This window comes from Ahaetulla prasina, chromosome 1 (genome assembly GCF_028640845.1).
Source record: "Ahaetulla prasina isolate Xishuangbanna chromosome 1, ASM2864084v1, whole genome shotgun sequence".
Lineage (NCBI taxonomy): Eukaryota > Metazoa > Chordata > Lepidosauria > Squamata > Colubridae > Ahaetulla > Ahaetulla prasina.
This window is the reverse complement of record NC_080539.1, coordinates 241,683,584-241,709,714: the sequence shown is the minus strand read 5'-3', so window position 1 is coordinate 241,709,714 and position 26,131 is coordinate 241,683,584. Positions and strand designations below refer to the sequence as shown.

The window sequence follows — 26,131 nt, the reverse complement described above, 5'->3', positions numbered from 1 at the left end:
ACTTCTCATTTAACTCCTTTAATAACATATATACATCAAAATAATCAGTACAATTTCACTAGAAATCTTTGCAAGAATATAATGTAGACTAAAAGATTTTTATAGTCATAAAAAATATTTCAATAAAAATCAGATAGAAAAATGAATAGGTGATAAATTACATGACTCTTGATATTAATTTATGCACAATACTATAGAAATATTAGAGCTGCAACAATACGGTCATATACCAGTTTCCATATTCTATTTAATATTTCACTGTTTGGAACAATCAGAAGACACAATGGCATAAATATATAGGTTATTACTGCAATTAAAAATAGAAGATCCATAATACAGCTTAAAGGAAGCTTGGGTTACTAATTTCAGTAACCCCTTACAGGAGGTAAATTGGCTGAAATTATAGAAATAGAACCAGAATCTATCTGAATCACATGGATTCACCTCAGCTTCATGCAAGATCTATGGTGAAAGATTATAAATCAAGCTGGAAATTGATTTCCATTATATTGGCATATATACAGGTAGTTACAAAGACAATTGAGCCCAAATTTCTGAGGCTAAGCGAGGCATTTGTTAAGTGAGCTGTGCCCCATTTTACAACCTTTTTGCTATGGTTGTAAAGCAAATCACTACAGTTGTTAAGTGAATCATTTGATTGTTAAGCAAATCTGCCTTCCCCCATTGACTTTATTTGTCAGGAGCTCTCTTGGAAAGTTCCAAATGACAATCCTAGGAACTTGGCATGCAACAACCATGCCGGTTGCCACCCTAATCCTAACACAAAGTTTGATGATGTGACTGTGGAAATATACAATGGTCCTAAGTATGAGAATTGGTCATACGTTTTTTCAACACTGTTGTAAGTTTGAATTATCATTAAATGATAATTAAATTCTTCCAAATATTGGAGAGATAGTTAAAAAAAATAGGAGTTAATTTCATATTTGTGGTGGTGAATGCACTTTTGTACAAAAATTTGGAGAAGATATGTAACATCAATAAACAAAGAACTGAGTGTTCCCCAGATCTAGCTTTACTGCACCTAGTTACAAGACCAAACCTCAGACTTAAAAATAAAAAATACAGTATATCATACCAATATCAGCTTAAACAGGTAGAAGAAAGAAGTTGACTAAATGCTTCCAAATCAGTTGGCAGAATGTCTATGGCCCACATGTGACTAAGCCTTAATAAACTCCACCTATTCCTGCTGACATCAGGCCAATGATATCCACTGACTGTAGGTAACCCTACATTCATCTTGATACAGATAAGAAGAATTTGTATATATATATGCATATGTGTGAGAAATATATAAGATCTTCTCTTCTTTATTTGTGTTAAATGTATATTGTCTGAAGGAAAGACAATGTTATTAAAGCAACACCGGGTTATATCCATATCGAAATGGGTTTAATTGCAGTTTTAATTATTATTAAGCATCTCTTACTTAGAATCTAATTCTTGGCTATCTCTGAACATACATGCACATTGCTTTTAGACATTCTCCGTTCCATTAACAAGAAACTAATCCTAGCCAATTTATTTATGGCTAGTATAACTGTATAAAAAATATATGGACATTTATTCTCCTTTCCCTCTAGTGATTCTTGGAAAATCGAAAGCTAGTGATGTGGATATTGGAATATAATGTATGATTTCTCTCCATGAGCTTAGACTGCTTTTCAGCACATATTCAAAATGGGACATGAATTATTCTTTTCAATTTCAGTTATTATGGCTTGTCTCATGCCATAGCAATTGTGGATGTTTGGACTACATGAATTCTGACTGGCTACTTCATTGCTGACTTTTTAGCTTTTGTCTGTGAGTGTTGTCTTCTATGATTTCCATTATTCCATTTGATTCCCATTGTGAAAAGAACATTCAAACCTTTTATCAGCTTTGGCCTAAAGCTTGTGCACCTGGCTAAGTGGCTGCTTGCCCTGAATTTCTGACTGAGAACCTCCTTGCTGATTTCCCATCTCAATGCCCTATGACCGTCTGCTTGCTGACTATACCACGGATAAAATCATTTTTTCCAGAGATTCATCCTCTCCATTCCTGTCAAAATATTCTTAGTCCCTTTGTTCATTTCTATTTCTTCCATTCTATTGTATTTCTACAAGCTCAACTATTCAATTCTATATAGTAATTTTTAAAAAAATCATACTTGTCTTTATGATTTCAGTAATTTCCTTTCTATTTGTACCAAATGGAGGACATAGCTAATAAAACTATATAGACTGAGACTACTAAATCTAGATCCAGAGGGCTGCTTCTGGAACTAGCCAAATGTGGTACAGATTTCTCTAGACTAATTCAACACAATCCAATACAATCCACTTGGAAAAGGACAGGTAAGCGTTTCTGCTGAGATCTTTTCCACTTCCTCTCACAAACACGCAAAATACTATGCCTCTAGTTGTAAATATTTACTTAGGAATATATCTCTTTGAAATCAATTTAATGTATTATAAATATTTTTTTTGTTTTTCATTTTTCTGTGTGTGTGTATAATTTCCAGTTAATAATTCATTTTCACTTCTGGCCTTTCCCTCCCCCACCAATTAGTCATCTAATTGTGACTTTTGGATAATGATTATAGAACATATATATTTTCTCCTTCAAAAACACGTGGGAGGGATTATGGAAATAATTAGATAAGGGGGGCATTTACATTTTTGTTATTTTCTTCACTTCTTAGTCCTGGACTGTTCATTTCTCAGATAGCTCTGTCTCCAATTATGAATTCATTTTCAATTAGGGTTTATTTTAATTATTGGTTTGATTATTTGAATTCTAATTTAGTCATAAATTATCTTGTTGAACAAATTAATTTCCTCTGCTGACAATACCATTGGATCATAATTAAAAGTAACAATTGACATTAAAACATAAAAGATGAAATAAAAACTGTTTTGCATACTCTGAGAAAAGATACTTTTATGTTAAACATTAGTTAGTAAAATTCATATTCCAAAATTCCAAAATGTGGAAAAAAATAGAAGCAGCAGAAGTTATAATGATGGAAATGAATGTGGGCAGGGAAACATTTTAATTTATTTTTATATATATAATTCTTAATATAATTTCAGTGAAGTTGAATATGAATCTATTCATTGGATGGTAGATCCAATTCTAAAGTGTTTATTGCAGAGTGAGCCATCAAAACTGATAGCAACACAAAAACAATTTGAGGATGGAATCTGTAATTCCAACTCAATAAAATGAAAAAAATGCATTGTGATTTTATTTTTAAAACACTGCTTATGGGCAACTTTTTCAGAATATGAGCAACATTTTGCAAGGTTATAAAACATTTTCCTGTTCACTTACAAAATGATTAGGCTTGATGTAATGTTGTTTGGTGTGAGGAGAGGCAAACATCAAATGTCTGAAATCCTTCACACATAGTTATTTAAAGCAATTCAACCCTCCCTTCATTTTACAAATTAAGGTAATAGTGGAAGTAGGGAAGAGGATTCTCCAATTTTGTTGGAAAGATGCAAAATGACCAACAAAAAAGGAAGACTAATTTACAAGCTGCATCTGGAAAAACTATCACAAAAACTACTGCAAAGAACAAAAAGTATAACTCTTGCATAAAATCTATTATTTTAAATAGAGTAGCTCCCTGGGGAAAGTATATTTCAGCCTATATTTTCCATAGTAAATTTCCAACAGTGCATTATATGGGTTTTATACCATAAGGAAAATTACAACATTTTTTTCTAGATGAAAGCCACAATTCCATTACCTACATTATCTTCTCTTATAGCTTATCCACCGTCTGGTTGTTCTGCTGTCAGAACAAGTTGCTTCTGGACATGTCAGCTCTTTGAAGTAGGCCAAACCAGAAAATAGAATAGAATAGAATAGAATAGAATAGAATAGAATAGAATAGAATAGAATAGAATAACAGAGTTGGAAGGGACCTTTGAGGTCTTCTAGTCCAACCCCCTGCTTAGACAGGAAGCCCTATACTGCTTCAGACAAATGGTTATCTAATTTCTTCTTTAAAAATTCCAGTGTTTGAACATTCACAACAACCTATTGCTTCTTGTCCTGTCTTCAGGTGCTTTGAAGAATAGCTTGACTCCCTCTTCTTTGTGGCAACCCCTGAGATATGGGAACACTGCTGTCATGTCACCCCTAGTCCTTCTTTTCATAAGACTAGACATATCCAGTTCCAGCAACCGTTCTTTATGTGTTTTACCCTTGAGTTCCCTAATCATCTTTGTTGCTCTTTTCTTCACTCTTTCTAGAGTTTCAATGTGTTGGCTTTTTCGGCAGCTGCAGCACACTGCTGGCTCATATTTAAGTGATTGTCCACTAGGACTCCAAGATCTCTCTCACAATCACCACTATTGAGCAAGGTACCACATATACTGTACCTGTGCATTTTGTTTTTCTTGCCTAAATGTAGAACCTTACTTTTTTCACCATTGAATTTCATTTTGTTAGATAACGCCCAATGTTCAAATCTGTCAAAATCCTTCTGTATCTTAAGCCTATCTTCTGGAGTGTTGTTATTCATGATAGCTTGGTGTTGTCTGCAAATTTGATGTAAACAAATTTGATGTAGACACCACAAAGATTACCAGAACTCTGTTGTTCTGTCAGGAAAACTGAGTCTTGAAAGTCTCAAAAAGCTTTTTTCTGTCCCTTCTTAACTAAAGAGAATCAAAAGGTAAAGGTAAAGGTTTCCCTGTCAGTTGTGTCCAATTCTAGGGCACAATGCTCATCTCCGTTTCTTGGCCGAGGGAGCCAGCATTATGCAAAGAATAGATTAGAATAACAGAGTTGGAAGGGACCTTGGAGGTCTTCTAGTCCAACCCCCTGCCCAGGCAGGAAACCCTACACCATCTCAGACAGATGGTTATCCAACATTTTCTTAAAAATTTCCAGTGTTGGAGCATTCACAACTTCTGCAGTCAAGTTGTTCCACTTATTAATTGTTCTAACTGTCAGGAAATTTCTCCTTAGTTCTAAGTTGCTTCTCTCCTTGATTAGTTTCCAAGACTTTTCTGTAGTGATGGGGCCAGCATGACTATATGCCAAAGGCACACAGAATACTGTTACCTTACAACTGAAGTGATACCTATTAACCTACTCATACTTGCATGCTTTCAAACTGCTAGGTGGGCAGGAACTGGGTGTAAGGTGTGTCAAATTTTTAAACTTTCAATTTCCAAACATTAGGAGTGCTCAAACATTCTGACATGCCTTGGGGAATTGTAAAGATATTTTGGTTACTTTAATATAGTTCAGATGTGCTTGGTAAGTAACTACATAAACATCATAACTTTTTAACATTTAGTTAAATGTTTAGTTTCATTTGGGACAAAAATGGGACCTTCCCCCCCCATTACAAAGAGCTCGAGTCTCAAACCCAGGCTGTCAGCTCTCTAGCTGACAATTCAGCATCTTTAACTCCTGGCTGGTGCTGGCCACTCGGGAGGTGACACGAGGCTGGCTCCAGGCGATTACGATCGCTTCTTTGGTGGAGGGCGTCTTCCCGGCCGCCTTGAAAGAAGCCTTCCCTGGACCCGGCTGTTTTAGGTAATTATCGTCCGGTCTCCAACCTTCACTCCGCGGCGAAGGTTGTAGAGAGTATGGTGGCATATCAGTTTCCCTTACACCTGGATGAAACTGTCTATCTAGACCCGTTCCAGTCCGGTTTCCGGCCCGGTTACAGCACGGAGACGGCTTTGGTCGCGTTGGTGGATGATCTCTGGAGGGCCAGGGATAGGGGTTGTTTCTCTGCCCTGGTCCTATTAGACCTCTCAGCGGCTTTCGATACCATCGACCATGGTATCCTGCTGCGCCGGTTGGAGGGATTGGGAGTGGGAGGCACCGTTTATCGGTGGTTCTCCTCCTATCTCTCCGACCGGTCGCAGTCGGTGTTGACAGGGGCAGAGGTCGGCCCCAAGGCGCCTCACTTGTGGGGTGCCGCAGGGGTCGATCCTCTCGCCCCTACTGTTTAACATCTACATGAAGCCGCTGGGTGAGATCATCAGTGGTTTCGGTGTGAAGTACCAGCTGTATGCGGATGACACCCAGCTGTACTTTTCTACACCGGACCACCCCAACGAAGCTATCGAAGTGCTGTCCCGGTGTCTGGAGGCCGTACGGGTCTGGATGGGGAGAAACAGGCTCAAGCTCAATCCCGCCAAGACAGAGTGGCTGTGGATGCCGGCATCCCGGTACAGTCAGCTAAATTCGCGGCTGACCATCGGTGGCGAGTCAGTGGCCCCGATGGAGGGTTCGCAACAGGCGTCCTCCTGGATGAGCGGCTGTCTCTAGAAGATCATTTGACGGCCGCTCCAGGAGAGCGTTCTACCAGGTTCGCCTGGTACGCCAGTTGCGCCTTTCTGGACCGGGATGCCCTATGCACGGTCACCACGCACTCGTGACGCCTCGCCTGGATTACTGCAATGCTCTCTACATGGGGCTCCCTTGAAGGGCATCCGGAGGCTGCAGTTAGTCCAGAATGCGGCTGCGGGTGATAGATGGAGCCCTCGTGGCTCCCCGTGATGACACCCATCCTGCGCAGACTGCACTGGCTACCTGTGGCCTTCCGGGTGCGCTTCAAGGTTTTGGTGACCACCTTTAAAGCGCTCCATGGCATTGGGCCGGGTTATTTACGGGACCGCCTACTGCTACCGACCCGTGCGCTCTCATAGAGAGGGTCTCCTCAGGGTGCCGTCAACGAGGCAATGTCGCCTGGCGGCGCCCACGGGAAGGGCCTTCTGTGGGGCTCCCACCCTCTGGAACGAACTACCCCGGACTTCGTCAGCTTTGGACCTTGGACCTTCCGCTGGGCTTAAAACATACCTATTTAATTGTGCAGGACTGGGCTAGATTTTAATTTATGGTTTTTAATTGGGTTTTTGTTTTATATTTTAATAACGGGCTTATAGAATAAGTTTTTTAATTGTTTTTATATTGTATTTATGTGTTTATGTGTTTTTTAAGTGCCTGTAAACCGCCCTGAGTCCTTCGGGAGATAGGGCGGTATATAAATATGATTAATAAATAAATAAATAAATTAACCACTAAGCCATCGCACCCCATCAAAAATAATCAAATCAGGATTATTTTAAGTTTCTTATTCAGCCCCTCTAGTCAGGGAATGGCACAGCAAGTGTCTAAATGGAATCAGAGATGCTGACACGAACTTGTAATTTTATATAAATAAATATATTTTACAACTACATATACAGCAAACTAGATAGGCGAACAGGAGCACCATGTGGTAAATCACAGAGCACACAGGGCACACAGAAGAAAAAGGCGGGAAAAGAAAGGGAAACACCCCCTCCACCCCCTCCCATAGCAACCAACTACAGCATAGATTGCCTGCTGCAGGAGCCAGCACTCTGGTACCAATCAGCCACAACTGTTTGTTCGGCCTCACTGCACAACCCCACTGCTCCAGCTACTAAATTTAAATAATTAACACCTCTTCTTTCCCAGAACTAAATTGATGTTTCTTTATTTGTTAGTTTGTTAATCTTTAGTGGTGGTCTGCCTCCAATGACTTGGGGTGATTACATTTTTTTTTAAGAAAGAAAAGAAAAACAACACATAGAATAGAATAGAATAGAATATTTTAATTTATAGACCGCCCTTCTCCCGAAGGACTTAGGGCGGTGTACAGCCAGGATAAAATACAGGAAAAAACAACATAGAATAGAATAGAATAGAATATTTTAATTTATAGACCTATTAACCTACTCATACTTGCATGCTTTCAAACTGCTAGGTGGGCAGGAACTGGGTGTAAGGTGTGTCAAATTTTTAAACTTTCAATTTCCAAACATTAGGAGTGCTCAAACATTCTGACATGCCTTGGGGAATTGTAAAGATATTTTGGTTACTTTAATATAATTCAGATGTGCTTGGTAAGTAACTACATAAACATCATAACTTTTTAACATTTAGTTAAATGTTTAGTTTCATTTGGGACAAAAATGGGACCTTCCCCCCCATTACAAAGAGCTCGAGTCTCAAACCCAGGCTGTCAGCTCTCTAGCTGACAATTCAGCATCTTTAACTCCTGGCTGGTGCTGGCCACTCGGGAGGTGACACGAGGCTGGCTCCAGGCGATTACGATCGCTTCTTTGGTGGAGGGCGTCTTCCCGGCCGCCTTGAAAGAGGCGGTGGTGAGGCCCCTCCTTAAGAAGCCTTCCCTGGACCCGGCTGTTTTAGGTAATTATCGTCCGGTCTCCAACCTTCACTCCGCGGCGAAGGTTGTAGAGAGTATGGTGGCATATCAGTTTCCCTTACACCTGGATGAAACTGTCTATCTAGACCCGTTCAGTCGGTTTCCGGCCCGGTTACAACGGAGCGGCTTTGGTCGCGTTGGTGGATGATCTCTGGAGGGCCAGGGATAGGGTTGTTCCTCTGTCCTGGTCCTATTAGACCTCTCAGCGGCTTTCGATACCATCGACCATGGTATCCTGCTGCGCCGGTTGGAGGGATTGGGAGTGGGAGGCACCGTTTATCGGTGGTTCTCCTCCTATCTCTCCGACCGGTCGCAGTCGGTGTTGACAGGGGGGCAGAGGTCGGCCCCGAGGCGCCTCACTTGTGGGGTGCCGCAGGGGTCGATCCTCTCGCCCCTTCTGTTTAACATCTACATGAAGCCGCTGGGTGAGATCATCAGTGGTTTCGGTGTGAAGTACCAGCTGTATGCGGATGACACCCAGCTGTACTTTTCTACGCCGGACCACCCCAACGAAGCTATCGAAGTGCTGTCCCGGTGTCTGGAGGCCGTACGGGTCTGGATGGGGAGAAACAGGCTCAAGCTCAATCCCTCCAAGACAGAGTGGCTGTGGATGCCGGCATCCCGGTACAGTCAGCTAAATCGCGGCTGACCATCGGTGGCGAGTCAGTGGCCCCGATGGAGAGGTTCGCAACAGGCGTCCTCCTGGATGAGCGGCTGTCTCTAGAAGATCATTTGTGGCCGTCTCCAGGAAGCGTTCTACCAGGTTCGCCTGGTACGCCAGTTCGCCCTTTCTGGACGGGATGCCCTATGCACGGTCACTGCCTTTTCGTGGCGTCTCGCCTGGATTACTGGAATGCTCTCTACATGGGGCTCCCCTTGAAGGGCATCCGGGGGCTGCAGTTAGTCAGAATGCGGCTGCGCGGGTGATAGATGGAGCCCTCGTGGCTCCCGCGCGACACCATCCTGCGCAGACTGCACTGGCTACCTGTGGCCTTCGGGTGCGCTTCAAGGTTTTGGTGACCACCTTTAAAGCGCTCCATGGCATTGGGCGGGTTATTCTGGGACCGCCTACTGCTACCGAATACCTCTCACCGACCCGTGCGCTCTCATAGAGAGGGTCTCCTTAGGGTGCCGTCAGCGAGGCAATGTCGCCTGGCGGCGCCCAGGAAGGGCCTTCTCTGTGGGGCTCCCACCCTCTGGAGCGAACTACCCCGGACTTCGTCAGCTTCGGACCTTGGACCTTCCGCGGGCTTAAAACATACCTATTTAATTGTGCAGGACTGGGCTAGATTTTAAATTTATGGGTTTTAATTGGGTTTTTGTTTTATATTTTAATAACGGGCTTATAGAATAAGTTTTTTAATTGTTTTTATATTGTATTTATGTGTTTATGTGTTTTTTAAGTGCCTGTAAACCGCCCTGAGTCCTTCGGGAGATAGGGCGGTATATAAATATGATTAATAAATAAATAAATAAATTAACCACTAAGCCATCGCACCCCATCAAAAATAATCAAATCAGGATTATTTTAAGTTTCTTATTCAGCCCCTCTAGTCAGGGAATGGCACAGCAAGTGTCTAAATGGAATCAGAGATGCTGACACGAACTTGTAATTTTATATAAATAAATATATTTTACAACTACATATACAGCAAACTAGATAGGCGAACAGGAGCACCATGTGGTAAATCACAGAGCACACAGGGCACACAGAAGAAAAAGGCGGGAAAAGAAAGGGAAACACCCCCTCCACACCCATAGCAACCAACTACAGCATAGATTGCCTGCTGCAGGAGCCAGCACTCTGGTACCAATCAGCCACAACTGTTTGTTCGGCCTCACTGCACAACCCCACTGCTCCAGCTACTAAATTTAAATAATTAACACCTCTTCTTTCCCAGAACTAAGTTGATGTTTCTTTATTTGTTAGTTTGTTAATCTTTAGTGGTGGTCTGCCTCCAATGACTTGGGGTGATTACATTTTTTTTTAAAGAAAGAAAAGAAAAACAGCACATAGAATAGAATAGAATAGAATATTTTAATTTATAGACCGCCCTTCTCCCGAAGGACTCAGGGCGGTGTACAGCCAGGATAAAATACAGGAAAAAACAACACATACAAAGCTAAAAACAACCCTTAAAAAACCTATTCAATATGGCTACTTTAGATAAAATATTTCCCTATAAAATTGACAAAAAGATTAAAACCCATAAAATCAATTTGATAATTTTAAAATTTAAGCGAGTCCAGCAAGACGAAATAAGTAGGTTTTAAGTTTGCGGTGGAAGGTCCTAAGGTCAGGTAGTTGTCGAAGTCCAGGGGGAAGCTCGTTCCATAGGGTAGGAGCCCCCACAGAGAAGGCCCTCCCCCTGGAGGATAGAAATAGCACTTAGCAATATCACTTAGACTTATATGCCACTTTACGGTACTTTACAGCCCATTGTAAGCGATTTACAGAGTCAGCATATTGCCCCCAACAATCTGGGTCCTCATTTTACCCACCTGGGAAGGATGGAAGGCTGAGTCAACCTTGAGCCTGGTGAGATTTGAACTGCCAAATTGCAGGTAACTGGCAGTCAGCAGAAGTAGCCTGCAGTACTGCACTCTAACCACTGTGCCACCTCGGCTCATATAAAAGAATAAAATAAAATAAAAATATTTTTATTTAAAAATAAAAAAAGAACCTTGGCCAAGTGGGAGGACAATACCAAAATCAAGCCATTTGATTTAGTTAGCAAATCCTGCATTTCTTTTTCAATGTTACCTCTAAATGCTTCTACAAGAAGGCAAAAATGGTGACGTTGCCCTCTATTAATCTTCCCTCACTGTCAAAGTGACCTCAGGGCAAGTTTTATGCTTCACTTCCATAGTACCATTTTCCATGTTATGCTCAAGTGCTCATGTTTGATTTGGAAAGCATACCTCAATTTTTTGCAAGGTAATTCTAGCAGTGCACTGATACAGAGGCAGGAACACTCCCGATTGAGTCAATGCTTACCATAGGCTCTGATGTGCTTTAGAACTACCTTTATTGTGAAGACTGCAATACCAAATTATCTTGTAAATATATATAAAAAAACTTTGTTCAAAAGTTGGAAGAACAACTTTAAAAAAATATACTTTCCCTGAGACAGCTGCAATTTCCTTTATGTAGAGCTATCCTTGATGATTTGTTGAAAACTGTAGCTGGCATAGAAAGTTATGCTTTGGAAAGGGAGATGGGTGGCATTTAAATTTAATAATATAAATGGGTTTGGTTTTATGACTTTTTATTGTTTAATGAAAAGCATCTAAGCACCTTAGTAGAGGTAGCCTGGAGATATTTGCAAATAAATCATTGGCAAATAAATTAAAAGCCACTTGTATTATAGGATATTGATTTCAAAATGAAGAGTTTATACTCTCATAGAACATATAATAACAAGGGATCTTGGAGGTTTTCTAGTCATCCTCCTGCTTCAGTAGGAGGCACTATACTATTTCAAGTGGCTGACCAGTGTCTTCTTAAAAGCCTCCAGTGATGGAGTAGCTACAACTTCTGAAGGGAAAACATTCCACTGGTTAATTGTTCTAAGGAAATTTCTCTTTAGTTCTAAGTTGCTTCTCTCCTTAGTTTCCATCCATTTTTTTTCTTGCCCTGCCTTCTGGTGATTTCTCAAATGAATTTCAATAGCATCAAAACAGACCAGGCACTTGAACAACTGGCGGAGAAACAGTAGAACTCCTGCATGGTTATGCAAAAGGAACAAGAGGAGGCAATTGATGAAACATTTGGCAATATTATCATCCAAATGCTGCAATGATACATATTAGAATCAGATATTGGGGTGAAAAATGTAAGGGTGGCTTTTGTGTGATGATATCATCACATACAGTATATGTCATTTGGTTTCCGGATGAAGTATTGGATCCATTATATATAAGTTTTCCAAAGCAATGGTTGTAATATACTATCAGATGAAATTTTCTGTACTCTTTAAATAGTCTAGCCCTTTTATAAATTTAAGTCTTCTGATAACCATTTTAATAGCTCATTATTCAGTGCAAAGCTTAGTAATGTCTGTTTCCACTTGCCTGGATATTCCATCCTTATCTTTCATTGTGGTCTTAATTTCAAACGTTTTGTATCGCTTACTGACAGCATTTTAAATTTTCGCTTTTTATTAAATGTTAAAAATCAATACTAGTAAAAGTAGATGCATCCTCATTTAACAACTTCAAAGGTTTGGCATATATCTATGTCTCTTTCCAGAATCACATTAGTGAACATGGGATGATCTGATGGAATTTAATTAAAGCATAAAAAGATACAGACCACAATCCAGACATCCCATTAACTTGCTCTCTGGAGATTGAATATGCAGAGCCAGACTTTCAATATTACTTGTTCAGGATATTAGGCAGCAACACCTGCAAAACACTTGTGAAAATATTTGTGTATGTTTGATCAGCAAGAGAGGAAAAGAGAGGAATTGGATAAAAATTAAGACTGTTTCAATCTAAAGCTCTTTTGGGCATTGGTTGGGATAATAATGTCTGGGGTGTAGTTAAAATACTAATGTTATTAATTATCAGGCAATATTATTAAGAATGAATATCTCTTAAATGTATAATAGAATATATTATGTTTGTATTCATCTAAATGACTCTTCCATTATCATTTGTATAAACAACTATGTATGTATTGTATGTTTATACAAATCATGTGTGTGTGTGTGTGTGTGTGTGTGTGTGTATGTAGGTCTTTGGTTATTCGGGTTTTCTCCCGCGTAAAATTGGAAGTGTCTTGGCGACGTTTCGACGAAGTCTCATTCGTCATCTTCAGGCTTCAGCTTCGTGCTTCTGGGAGCAATGTGTTATTGCAGCTGTTCTTCCTTTTTAACTGCTAGTGGGGGTTTGAACTGATTGGGTGGGAGCTTGGCTGTGCTCTGATTGGATGGGGTTTTTTTGTGCTCTGATTGGCTGGGGGTGTGTCCTGTTTGGGTGGGGGCTTGGTTGTGCTCAGATTAGTCTGTGTTGCAGGGGGATTTAAGCTGGTGAGCTGCATTGCTGTTGTTTGGCTTCGTGTTTGTGGTTGTGCTACATCTTCATAGTGGGTGTCTGTCTGCTGCATGTATGGATTGGAGGGGTTTGAAATGGCTAATGTTGCAGCTGCAGTCTGGCTTCTGGTCCTTGGTCGTGCTTCATGATCAGTGTGGGTTTGGGTCTGCTTTCTGGGTGGATGTGTGGTGGTGACATCCTGTGTGGATCTCGTGAGTGTGGGTCTGGTGTCATTCCTCGTGTTAGGGACTCGTTTGTCAATAAGGGCGGGTTTCCAAATGGCTGGTAGGCGGGAGGTATCATCTCGTTTATTCATGCTGTGTGGGCGTTTTTCTATCTCGATGGCTTCTCTGATTATTCTGTTGTTAAAGTGTTCAGTTTTGGCAATAGTTCTGGTCTTTTTAAAGTCAATATCGTGTCCTGTGGCTTTAAGGTGTTGGACCAGGGAAGAAGTTGGTTCCTCTTTTTTGACTGAGTTCTTGTGTTCTTCAATGCGTGCACTTATTCTTCTGTTTGTTTGTCCAATGTATGTGGTGGGGCAGGCGGTGCATGGGATTTCATATATTCCTTGATTTTCTAACTCAATTTTGTCTTTGTATATATATATATATATATATATATGTATATGTATATGCGTGTGTGTGGGTGTGTGTGTGTGTGTGTGTGTGTGTGTGTGTGTGTGTGTGTATAAAGGTGTGTGTGTGTGTGTGTGTATGTGTGTGTGTGTGTGTTTGATGGTGTTTAAAGATTTGTGAACTATTTTTGAATGTTCAATATTTCTGCATAAAAATATAGCCTAAAATGTAATAAAATACAATATCATAATAGAATCAAGATAATAAATAAATTGGAGGGAAATAAATACAAAGTCTAATTACAAATGGCATTAGTAAATAATCATGTAGGAGATAAAAGGAAGCATTAGGTTGAAGATACTGTCAGAGGTGAGTGAGTTTAAAACAGCAGGTCTGTATCTAGGGTCAAAAAATAGTTAATATATCTGATTTTCAGGGGAATAACTTTTTTCAAAGCAAAGTCACCACAACCAAGAAAACTCATTCTTACATCTCCATATAATGAGCTTGTTCCATCTATGAGATGCTGATAATGCTCTTCTTGAATAGTGGGAAAAATACATAAAGGGAAGAATGTTTTCTCTAGTAACTATTTCAACCAGTCTGCACAGGGAAATTTCTGGGAGCAATGTGTGATTGCAGCTGTTTCTTCCTTTTAACTGCTAGTGGGGTTTGAACTGATTGGGTGGGAGCTTGGCTGTGCTCTGATTGGATGGGGTTTTTGTGCTCTGATTGGATGGGGTTTTTGTGCTCTGATTGGATGGGGTTTTTGTGCTCTGATTGGCTGGGGTGTGTCCTGTTTGGGTGGGGGCTTGGTTGTGCTCAGATTAGTCTGTGTTGCAGGGGATTTGAGCTGGTGAGCTGCACTGCTGCTGTTTGGCTTTGTGGTCGTGCTACATCTTCATAGTGGGTGTCAGTCTGCTGCATGTATGGATTGGAGGGGTTTGAAATGGCTAATGTTGCAGCTGCGGTCTGGCTTCTGGTCCTTGGTCGTGCTTCATGATCAGTGTGGGTTTGGGTGTGCTTTCTGGGTGGATGTGGTGGTGACATCCTGTGTGGACCTCGTGAGTGTGGGTCTGGTGTCATTCCTCGTGTTAGGGACACGTTTGTCAATAAGGGCAGGTTTCCAAATGGCTGGTAGGCGGAGGTATCATCTCGTTTGTTCATGCTGTGTGGGCGTTTTCTATCTCAATGGCTTCTCTGATTATTCTGTTGTTAAAGTGTTCAGTTTTGGCAATAGTTCTTTTAAATGGTCTTTTTAAAGTCAATATCATGTCCTGTGACTTTAAAGTGTTGGACCAGGAAGAAGTTGGTTCCTCTTTTTGAATGAGTTCTTGTGTTCTTCAATCGTGCACTTATTCTTCTGTTGGTTTGTCCAATGTATGTGGTGGGGCAGGCGGTGCATGGGATTTCATATACTCCTTGATTTTCTAACTCAATTTTGTCTTTGTATATATATATGTATATGTATATGTATATGTATATATATATATATATATATATATATTTTCATGTATATATTTATAGGTACATGACCTGATGCTCTATTGTGTGTTCCAGGGGTGAAATTCAGCCGATTCTATCAGTCTCAGGCGAACCGGTAGCAGCGGCTGCAGGAGGCTCCACCAACCTGCACGGAGGTCATGACATTGCTTTTTTGCGATGATTTTAAGCCTCTGCACATGCATAGAAGGCTTTTCACATGCACGGATGACGGCACGTGCACATTTGTGAACTGGTAAGGAAGGTAAATGAATTTCACCCCTGGTGTGTTCCAATACTTGTCATGCATTGGCCCACCAGAAAGTAGGTTTTTTTAGCTGTCTGCAATATCCCTATATCTTGCTTTCTTGGCTGGGAACTGGCATGCATGCAAATTAACTGACTATTCGTTTTATAACAGAAGTTGTTCCTAATTTAATTTTAAATCAAAATGTAATTTAAAATAGAAGTTGTTGCGTTATTTAGTTTTAAATAAAATGCTTTTATTGTTTATATACAAAGAAAAAATATCAACATTAAAAACTAAACTTAGAAATATTTGTGAATAAGTTCTACAAGTATTTTTTTATTTATCTCATTAAAATCTTAATGGCTGTCATCACACAACATTGCTGATTAAATTTACTTTTTCCCTTGGGTAAATACTTATCTTCATATTCCACTTGCAAAAGATGCAGATATCCTAATCAAAGGAGAATCAGCATCTTATCCTACCACCACCATAAAGCAGGCTGATGCTTCCTTACTCAAAACTCCAATCCCAATCAGAACAAAAGTTTAAGGGGATAACAGCAAAATTAATGCTAGTCCTCTTGAAGGACCAGAATTTTATTTTATTTAAGTTTTACATTCTGTCTCCTATCCAGATGGTAGTGATAAAATATAAATAAAATGTAATAAAATACAATATCATAATAGAATCAAGATAATAAATAAATTGGAGGGAAATAAATACAAAGTCTAATTACAAATGGCATTAGTAAATAATCATGTAGGAGATAAAAGGAAGCATTAGGTTGAAGATACTGTCAGAGGTGAGTGAGTATAAAACAGCAGGTCTGTATCTAGGGTCAAAAAATAGTTAATATATCTGATTTTCAGGGGAATAACTTTTTTCAAAGCAAAGTCACCACAACCAAGAAGACTCATTCTTACATCTCCATATAATGAGCTTGTTCCATCTATGAGATGCTGATAATGCTCTTCTTGAATAGTGGGAAAAATACATAAAGGGAAGAATGTTTTCTCTAGTAACTATTTCAACCAGTCTGCACAGGGAAATTTCTGGGAGCATGGTAATTATATACTAGGGTTTCATAACACCTCTATGCTCTCTCTCTCCTTCTCCTTCTCCTCCTTCTTCCTCCTTTCCTCCCGCTCTCTCTCTTTCTCATCAGTATCAGGTGCATGCCTTCAGAAGTGGTATGAGAGTTGAAAGGTTTCCTTAACCGGCAGTGGAATATTTGAAGCAATACTCTTTCCTCTCAGTTCTCCAGTTTAGTGTTCAGCTAGGTACAGTGCTGCAAGCATAGATGGTTCACCTGCTTTATTCTTCTTGTGTTTTACCCTCCTCTATGTACTCATGGGAAAGAGGAATGTAAGGAGAACAGAGAACAGAGACACAGGGAATTCCCTAGGAGTTTATCTTTTTGTCTACAAACTGTCCCAGTTCAGAAGGCGTACCTGACTATAGAGGGTTAATTTAACCCCAGAGATTTCCTAGGTATCAGCCCCTACTTACTATGTTTAGCCACATATCCATGTTATATTAACTCCATGTTCGCATAGTTAAACCCGAATGGGACAACTTACCATGGCCAACTCTCTGCAGAACAACTCGCCATGGCCAATTTGGCATTGGACAACTTTCTGCGGGACAATTTAACAATTCTATTTAATTATTTAAAATAAAAAAGATTAATTTTTGCAATTCACGTTTAATTCTATCCCTCCTTTTGCATCCTTTCTTTAATGATTCTATTCCACTATTTCTTTGGTATTAGTGTAACTCTTGCTCCTCAGCAAGATGTCCTGTGGCAAGTTGCTTGTGGCGAGTTGTCCATGGTGAGTAGGCTGTGGCAAGTTGTCATGGTGAGTTGTCATAGATCCTAGCTGAGCATGTTGGGTGAACAAGGGCAAATACCATTAATTCCAAAAATCATTCCCCAGATTGATATGTTCTGATTATATCATTGTTCATAAATACTCACTCATTAAGAACCAAGGCATACATCCCTTATTCTTACTGGATAAGGACAAAAGCCAATGGACGTATAACACATCATGCACTACATATTAGATTTTGCAAGTGACCTGTGTTATATATGACATCACATTAACGGTTGTTAACATCATACTCAAAATAATCTAATACTTGTGAATGAAAGAGACTGGCTGTGAGATAGCAAAAGATCTAATGAAATATTTAAGACTGTATTTGACAGGGTTTAACAAAGACATATTTCCAAACTGTTATAATAAATTATAGAAAGAAATAAAAAACGGTTTTTAAAGGTGGAAAAATTTAAAAGTTTCTTCAGTTTCATTACAACAATAAAATTGACTATATTGTCTAAGATTAACCTCTTATTTCAAATGGCACTGACTGCAATATCAGGCAAAATTTGTAGAACAGCAAAGAGCAATTAACAGATTCACATATAGAGTGAGAAAAACCAAGAATAAGATTCATCTTACAAGACTCATTAAAAGTGTGGATTTTTAATTCCTAACCTTAAATTATATTATTGAGCAGACTGTTGATCCTGGATAACATAATAGGCACAATCTCTAAGTAACAGAACATCAAATATAGAAGGAGCTATCTAGACAAATGGACTTTATGCAGTTTTATGATAGATAGAAAAAACAAAGGAAGGAATTTGAAGGGATATATTTATAAGACAAAGTTGGTTAAATATTTAGAATCTTCTGCAAATTACATTTTTCTATTAGTACCACCAACAAATTCTTTTTTACTTCAAGGATAACCATAGTAAGAAATAATTAATTACTCATACTACTACATTGCATCCAAATTGGGATAGGGCCTCTTGTGGCTCAACAGGCTAATGCAGTCTGTTATTAACACAGCTGCCTGCAATTACAATTACTGCAGGTTCGAGTCCTACCAGGCCCAAGGTTGGCTCAGCCTTCCATCCTTTATAAGGTAGGTAAAATGAGGACCCAGATTGTTGGGGGGGGGCAATACAAGTTGACTTTGTATATAATATACAAATGGATGAGACTATTGCCTTACACAATGTAAGCCGCCCTGAGTCTTCGGAGAAGGGCGGGATATAAATTCAAATAAATAAATAAAAATTCAGAAAACAGATTAAAGACAAAGCAAGAATTGCTTTATGAAGATAGGAATATATTATAGTTAACGTATTTATACATTGCTGGAAGAAGAAGAAGTTACCGTAAAAAAGGAGGGACTTTAAGAAGATGATAGTATTAAAAAGATATATATATACAGAACAAAGATTCTTTATTGGGATACATCTACAAATTATTACTGAAATATGGCATGGACGCAAAATAAAAAATTATATGATAAAGTAGTTGCTAAATTTCAAAGAAGTAATCACAATGGTAAGAAGGGGAAAATGAGCATTACAAACTATAATATGAGAGAAAATTGGAAAAAACGTATTATAGGTGGTTTATTGCTTCATAAATAATGTAATAATGAATTTTGGAAATGTGAAACTTAAAAAAGGAACATTTTGTTACCTGTGGTATTAATGCACAAAAATCCCTCAAAGGTATTTGTAGGAAATACATTACAATATTCAAAATTCTAAAAATATATCTGGATATGTGTATATATATACACAGATACATAGATACATACATATACATATGCCTACATTCTGAATACGCAGCAATGGAAAAAGTAACAAGATATACCCATAACAGAAGTTTAACCAAATTTAATAAGAATGGCTCCCCTCTATATTATCCAGGAAGGCAGATTCAAACATTGGAGAATATGACTTCTAGGAAGAGTCAAGAGTCTAATTAAAAACAACAGGTGAAATGACTTAAATAGATATAAGCAAAAAAAAATTCAATGTTTAACATTAAATATTAAAACATAGCATAAATATTTAATTAGTAGTTAGAGTTGGGGGAAAAGAATGGGAGGGGGAATGAGTCACTGAAATTTCCCTTCACAATGCTTTTATTTGTGTCCTATTTTCATTTTGCCTTTTGTATTTTTATTCTTAACTCTTTTGTATTATTTAAGCTTAAATAAATACTCCATTCATTTAAAGAAGACGAAACCACAAGTATGTTTGGCCTGGAATTCTACAGCTCATCTGAACATGTTGTTCTTTACTGAAAATATTTAACCGGTACCCTAATCTTAGGAACCCCTCCTTGTTATGACACCAAATGGAGATGGTTGATTTTCAAGTTCTAGATGAGCACAAAGCATATACTGGTATCTAGAAATATTATTAACTGTATTAATTCAAACATGAGAGAGGACTATGATAAATATGTCTCAGTTTTTAAATACTTAAATTCAGCAAATTCTGTAAGTACAAAACTTCTGTTTATATTAATAAACATATATATACTAAGAGCACATACAGTTAGTCCTTGACTTATGACCATTCATTTAGTGACTGCTTGAAGTTACCACCAGAAGTGACTTATGATTGGTTCTTGCACTTACAACCATCACACCAGCCCAAGAGTCATGTATCAAAATTTGGACTCTTGGCAATCAGCATGCATTTATATTGGATGCATCATCCTGCGGACACATGATTGCCATTTGCAACATTCCCAGCCACTTTCCAACAAGCAAAGTTAATTGGGGAAGATGAATTTGATTAACAGCCATGTGAGTCACTTAATAAACATGGTGATTTGCTTAATGACCATGCAAAAAAGGTACTAAAATGGGGCTCAACTCACTTAATGATCACCTTGCTTAACATCAGAAGGTCCTGTCCAAATTATGGTCTTAAATTGAGGTTACATATGTATTCATTTCATGTATAGACTAACACTTGAAAACCATCAGTGTTTTGAACAAAAAATTAAGTATTTTGAACTGGTATACTTTTCATTGAAAAACATTCCACTTATTTTTACTCATATACAATTTCCTTTAAAAATGTTCCTAGTGAATTATTATTGCTTTATAATTACTAGAATACAATAAAATGCATGTTTTTAATACCGTAAATGCAACATAAATTAAGAAGAAAGCATATAAAAAGAATCATTTCAAAAGTATCAGATTTGAATAATCAAATCCATTTACCTATTCCACAAATTAAAGTAACATTAGTAAGATTATTTGTTTATCATACTTGTACACAACTATAAAATCAAAGCTGATTTTTTAAAAGAACTCAATGTGTTTTCTATTACATTGTAGGTACTATAAGATCACTAAATGGAGAAGAAAGAGATATATGATCATTGTAACTAAAGAGTCAGTAAAAGAAATATGGAAATTGTTAGCAGAATGAGTGATGAATATTATTCAATAATTTTTGATGATTTTAGTGTCAACGTTATAAATTGGTATTATAGCAGAGCTTATACTATGAATGAGTGTATCATTGTATTTCCACTGCCATTTCTTTGCAGCTCTTATTTTTAGTCCTATCACTAGTTATAGGTTAAGTAATCAGTCATTTTTTTAATCTACAGTCTTGATGACCTTTAACATGTTTATATGAAAGATACCCAATTGTTTCACATAACATGTCCTCTCTGATTTATGCATTTTATTCAAGGCTCTCTAGTTGCCTAAATATTATTCTCAATCATTTTTGGGGTTCTTTTTGCAGTAAATCACTTCTCTTTTTTATTTATTCTCGGTTCTCAGATTGCTTTTTGCCCTGGGGCATAAAAAAGTACACTAACAAAAAAATGTTTTGTAAATATTGCCATTTTTTACAGAATTTAAATGTACTGAGGAAGGCCAGGTGAGGAATTGATATAGGGAAAGGAATAATTAAAAGAAAAGAAAAAGATAAATGTGAACTACTTGACAGGATTGGTTTGGTTCGGGAGACTGAATAAATATTATTACTTGTAATCTATCGGGGATTAAAATTTGGATCAGAGTTACATTGCAGGGTTGAGTAATTATGGGAGGAGAGATGGAGGAGAGTATAGGTAGTCATCTTACAACCATTGTTTAGAGATCATTCAAAGCAACTACAGCAGTGGAAACAGTGACTTATAACCATTTTTCACACCAACAATCATTTCAGCATACCACAGTCACATGGTAAAAATTCAGGCATTTGGCAACTTATTCATATTTATGATGCTTGCAATGTCCTGGGGTCATTCTGACAAGCAAAATCAATGAGGAAGCAAGATTTGCTTAAAACCATATTACTAATTTAATAATGGCAGCGATTCAATTAACTGTAGCAAGAAAGGTCATAAAATAGGGCAACATTTACTTAACAACTACATATATACTTGTCTATTTCTTGACCTCGCCTACCTTAAAAGGCTGATTATCACTATCTCTATGAAGAGTTTGGCCTTGAACCTTCTTAGAATCTACCCAGAGAAAACATGACTAACATAAGGCCAGTTGATTTCCTAAATATGATTAAATAAAGACTTAATTCAAGAAAGCTTAAATCTGTCCAGCATTTAATAAGCAGCATTCTACGTTTATAACATACTCTCTAAATGTAGATTGGTTATATGTATATTGGTAAAATATAATTCACTTTTTGTATTTTCTATTCAAAGTGCTTGTCCAACATATCCAACATACCCAACATACCATTCATCCATTTGGCATCTGGATTGTGAACTACAAACTCTTTTCTGAAGAGATCTTCTAAAGACAATCTTGTTTCTGAAGAGTTTGACAGTTCATCTGCAATAAAAAGCAATATTTTAATTAAAAAACTATTAATTTTAAAGCACAGAGTTCAAATATAAATCTTTGCTTAAAATATTGATATCCCTTCCATGTTTTCAAGTGATGTTTATTTGTACATTAGTTCATGAAAAAGGATATCAATCAATCAATCAATCAATCAATCAATCTATCTATCTATAAAGGATAAATTCCCATGGACCCTATGACCATAATTCAAACAAGTTAAAGTTCCTTGCCTTAGATTCAAGATCAACAGTAAGCTAGCATAGAACAGATCACATGTGTGACTGAATTCAGGCAATAAAATAATGTTGTAATATAAAACATAATACAATTTATTTGATGTTAGATAGACATATGGGATGAATTCAGCTACTGTGGTTTATTTATGATTAAAGCAATATCTGATTTCGGACTGATGTGTGAATTTTGTTGAACCAGTTGTTGAGAGGATGCAATTACTCTTTGATGTGTAAAACCAAGAATTTACAACTTTATTTTTGGGTGTGTACTGCTGATCAAATTAGCAGAAAAACACAAGGGGTTATCCTGTGCATAAAAACTTGGTTAAAATGACAGGAAATCCCTGACATTCCTGCAACAGCTCAAGGATGTTTCATATAAAGTTTCAAAGCCTTAAAGAGTCCCACTTTCAGAAGATGTATTTGGCCATTTTCTGTTCTATGTTGAAGCAAATTAGAATGAAAAATGAATAACTCTTTCAAAATATTTTTTTTCCTGGGAAGGCTGTAGGGGTTTTACATTCTCTTACCTTTAGGTTCTCTTTTGTATGAATAAAGTTGATGGGAGAGATATGAAACATAGTCAGGTAATCTGGGGAAGTGGACTTTGATCTGATCTGAGGCAAAATCAGATGCAAACTTCTCTTAGTTTAGATCAGAAGCACAGAGTGGACACTGGAAGACAGATAATGAAGCTTTTCCCTGAAACTGGGAGAAAGTGGGATCCCCTTTGCAGAACATACTGGTTAATATTTTAATATGTTGTGACTTTTATAGAATTCCCACATGCTGTTCCCTGGGCAGCCAGATGCATACATCATCGGAAAAAGACTCTAGAAATAATGTTTGTCATAGCTATAGTTGCATAGATAACCAGCAGAATTTGATCACTATTAACACTTTATTACAGTGGAATACTTTATTCAGCTGATCTAATTGAAGGTTTAATGCAATGACAATCAATGTTTGTCTTATCTAATCCAGTATATATGAAGCTAATGTATTGTAAAAACTGACTTTTATTTCATTTTATTGTTTCAATATAGCTGCTTATTGCTAAAGCCCTACATGGCAGAGGATTGGTTATCTGCAGGACTGCTTCTCAAAGAATATCTGTGTTTTCATTTATAACAATAACAAAAAGTAACAAAGCCCTGAAAAACTAACACTGTGCATAGAGAAAATACTTTTACCTATTAATCAGCTACTAGCAGCTTTCTCAAGCTAGTGATATAAAAATTCATCCAGTGTGGCTATAAATCACAAGTGCGAAATGCTCCTGTACTCTATTCATTGCAATTTAACTACATTTTAGGGCAACTGAGAAAAGAAAACTTTTTAAGTATTCCAATCATTATTCATTGTCTGTAGCAATTCCAACTGCTCTAAGTCTGCATATAATAATAAATAATTAAAGATCTAGTACCTAAAAAGAAAGAAAAAGATATATTGTTTTTATTACTTTACTGATCTCCACATAATAGGAATTGGGGTTTATTGACCTTCCCAGAACTATAAGGTGATTTTAATACTACTAATTCAAACTTATTTTCATCCTTCATTTATCCTTTCTTTCCTATACATAGGAAAATTCAGGTTTATTTTTACTTGCCCATACTCTAATAATCCTGACTATATTTGTTTGGGCAAAGGAAGAAAAGTCTATCTTTTCTGTTCTATCAATTGCTTAAGAAGGAAAACTTCAACCAAAGCTCAAATACTTTGTTTCCTCTTCCTTGTGCTATTGCAGGACTCCCCAACCCCGGGCCATGGCCCGTTTGGAACCGGATCATAGAAGCAACAAGTGAGCACACATGTGTGTTCAGTTCCACTAGTGCACACAGTGGGCAGACAAGCACACGTGTGCAGCCCCATTAGTGTGAACAGCGTGCGGGAGTGCCTGCTTCTTGTGTTAATGCAGCTGTGTGCACTCACTGCTCACATGGAACCATGCCCTCTTCCCCTCCCCCGCTGGTCCACAAAGCTAGAAAGGTTGGAGACCTCTGTGCTATTGGACTGATTAGTGAACTTTCAATTCCCCATTGCTATGAAACAAAATTATGACAAAATGCCCTTATCCACTGTCCAAATGGGATAAGCAACAATGGATTTAATAGGGAAGCAGTTAACAGGGTCCAAAAGTTCAAAATGACCATCACAGCAGCACATTCAAAGCCCAGCCATAAATGTCAGGTAATGTAGATTAAATAGCTATATACTGATGTAAGGTTGTAAGCGGAGGCAACTGAAAGCTGATGCAATGGGAATGATTCAACATTTGGAATAGCTGGTTTTAGACTCTGATGGGGTCCACAAAAGACTGGTACCATTTTAAGAAATGTCTATATATAGATGACCATTAGAAGGCGTATCTCTCTCATCATGTATCTCATTGCTCTCCTTGTGTCTGTAGCTGTATGATAAGGTATCTACCACATATATGTATGTATATATTACATTGTATATAATACTGTTAATTATCTAAAAGGCTCTGTGTGCTGTGTTTTTGCTCCAGGGTTTATCTCATAATACTAGTCACTCTGCAAAACTCTGACAATATATCACACAGATGTATAAATGGGTGTGAATTTGTTATACTGCTGAAACTACCACATTGATCCTCGCCTCTTCTTCCATGGATGCCACTGTAATAGAACTCAGTGATAGGAGGAAAACTCTTTTAACTATACCTATCTCTTAGCCTTCTTTACTACTTTAATTGAAATACTAACACTATGGCATAAATGATACAAACAAAATGTTTAAAGGTTATGAGATTTATGTAGTTACTTACCAAGCACATCTAAATTATATTAAAGTAACCAAAATATCTTTACAATCCCCAAGGCATGTCACAACTTTTGAGCAACCCTAATGTTCAGAAATTGAAACCTGAAAAATCTGACACGCCCTATGTAGGGCAGTCTGCTGTCATTTACGTTTCTTTACTGTTTTGCATATTTACAACTGGGCAATGTTGAGTATAGCATTACAGTTTCCTGACCATTGCTTTGTAATGGTCTTAGAGATGCCTTCAAACAAAATTTAAGGTATCTTCTAGATTTGTTTCCGATCACAGAAATCTGAGGTGTGGGAATAGGTTGTGCATGATGAGATGTGGAATATTTATGGACACATGGACAGTTCCAGTTCCTAATGTCAATCAATAATCAATAGTCTTCAACAGTCAACATTTTATCCTACCACATTCTACAGCATGCTTATCATTACTATAACATACGGTATTTCCTAACTTACATGGCAATATCTCTCACTAAATTTCAGCTATTCATATATTATTGTTAGACTGAATACAAGCAATTTAAGAGTTTAAATGTTCAAAACAAATAAGTAATAAAGCTTTATTACTACCTGGTGTTAAAAGGATTACAGACATGGTGATCAGTGAACATACAACTAGAATCACCAGCAATGCAATTGCTATTCCTTTCCAGTTCCTCTGTGGTGGGCTGTTGCTTCCAAGTTCCTGGGGAAAAAAAAGGAATTTGCTTTATGATTACATATTAAATATGAACCATAAAATAAATTATTATATGCATTCTTTAGTCACAATGTTAGAGTTGATTATGTGATTTTCCATTAGAGCAGTTCATTTTATTGTTTAAGGTATGTCATTTTTACTTTTGTT

At 37.8% G+C, this 26,131-nt stretch overlaps 1 protein-coding gene across 4 annotated transcripts in view; it reads right to left on the bottom strand.

Annotated features, from left to right (window-relative positions):
• The window catches only part of DPP10 (dipeptidyl peptidase like 10), a 205,679-nt gene extending 179,756 nt beyond the window's left edge, over positions 1-25,923 (bottom strand). For 3 of the 4 annotated variants that reach the window (XM_058194384.1, XM_058194393.1, XM_058194401.1), the window contains exons 1-2: positions 25,855-25,923; positions 22,139-22,234 (exon numbers count right to left, since the gene is read on the bottom strand). In XM_058194384.1, the coding sequence (XP_058050367.1) occupies positions 22,139-22,234; positions 25,855-25,879 (121 nt within the window). In that variant the 5' untranslated portion in view covers positions 25,880-25,923. The remainder of the gene's footprint in view (positions 1-22,138; positions 22,235-25,854) is intronic. The other variant, XM_058194411.1, reaches the window with a different exon arrangement.
• Between the last annotated feature and the right edge of the window lie 208 nt (positions 25,924-26,131).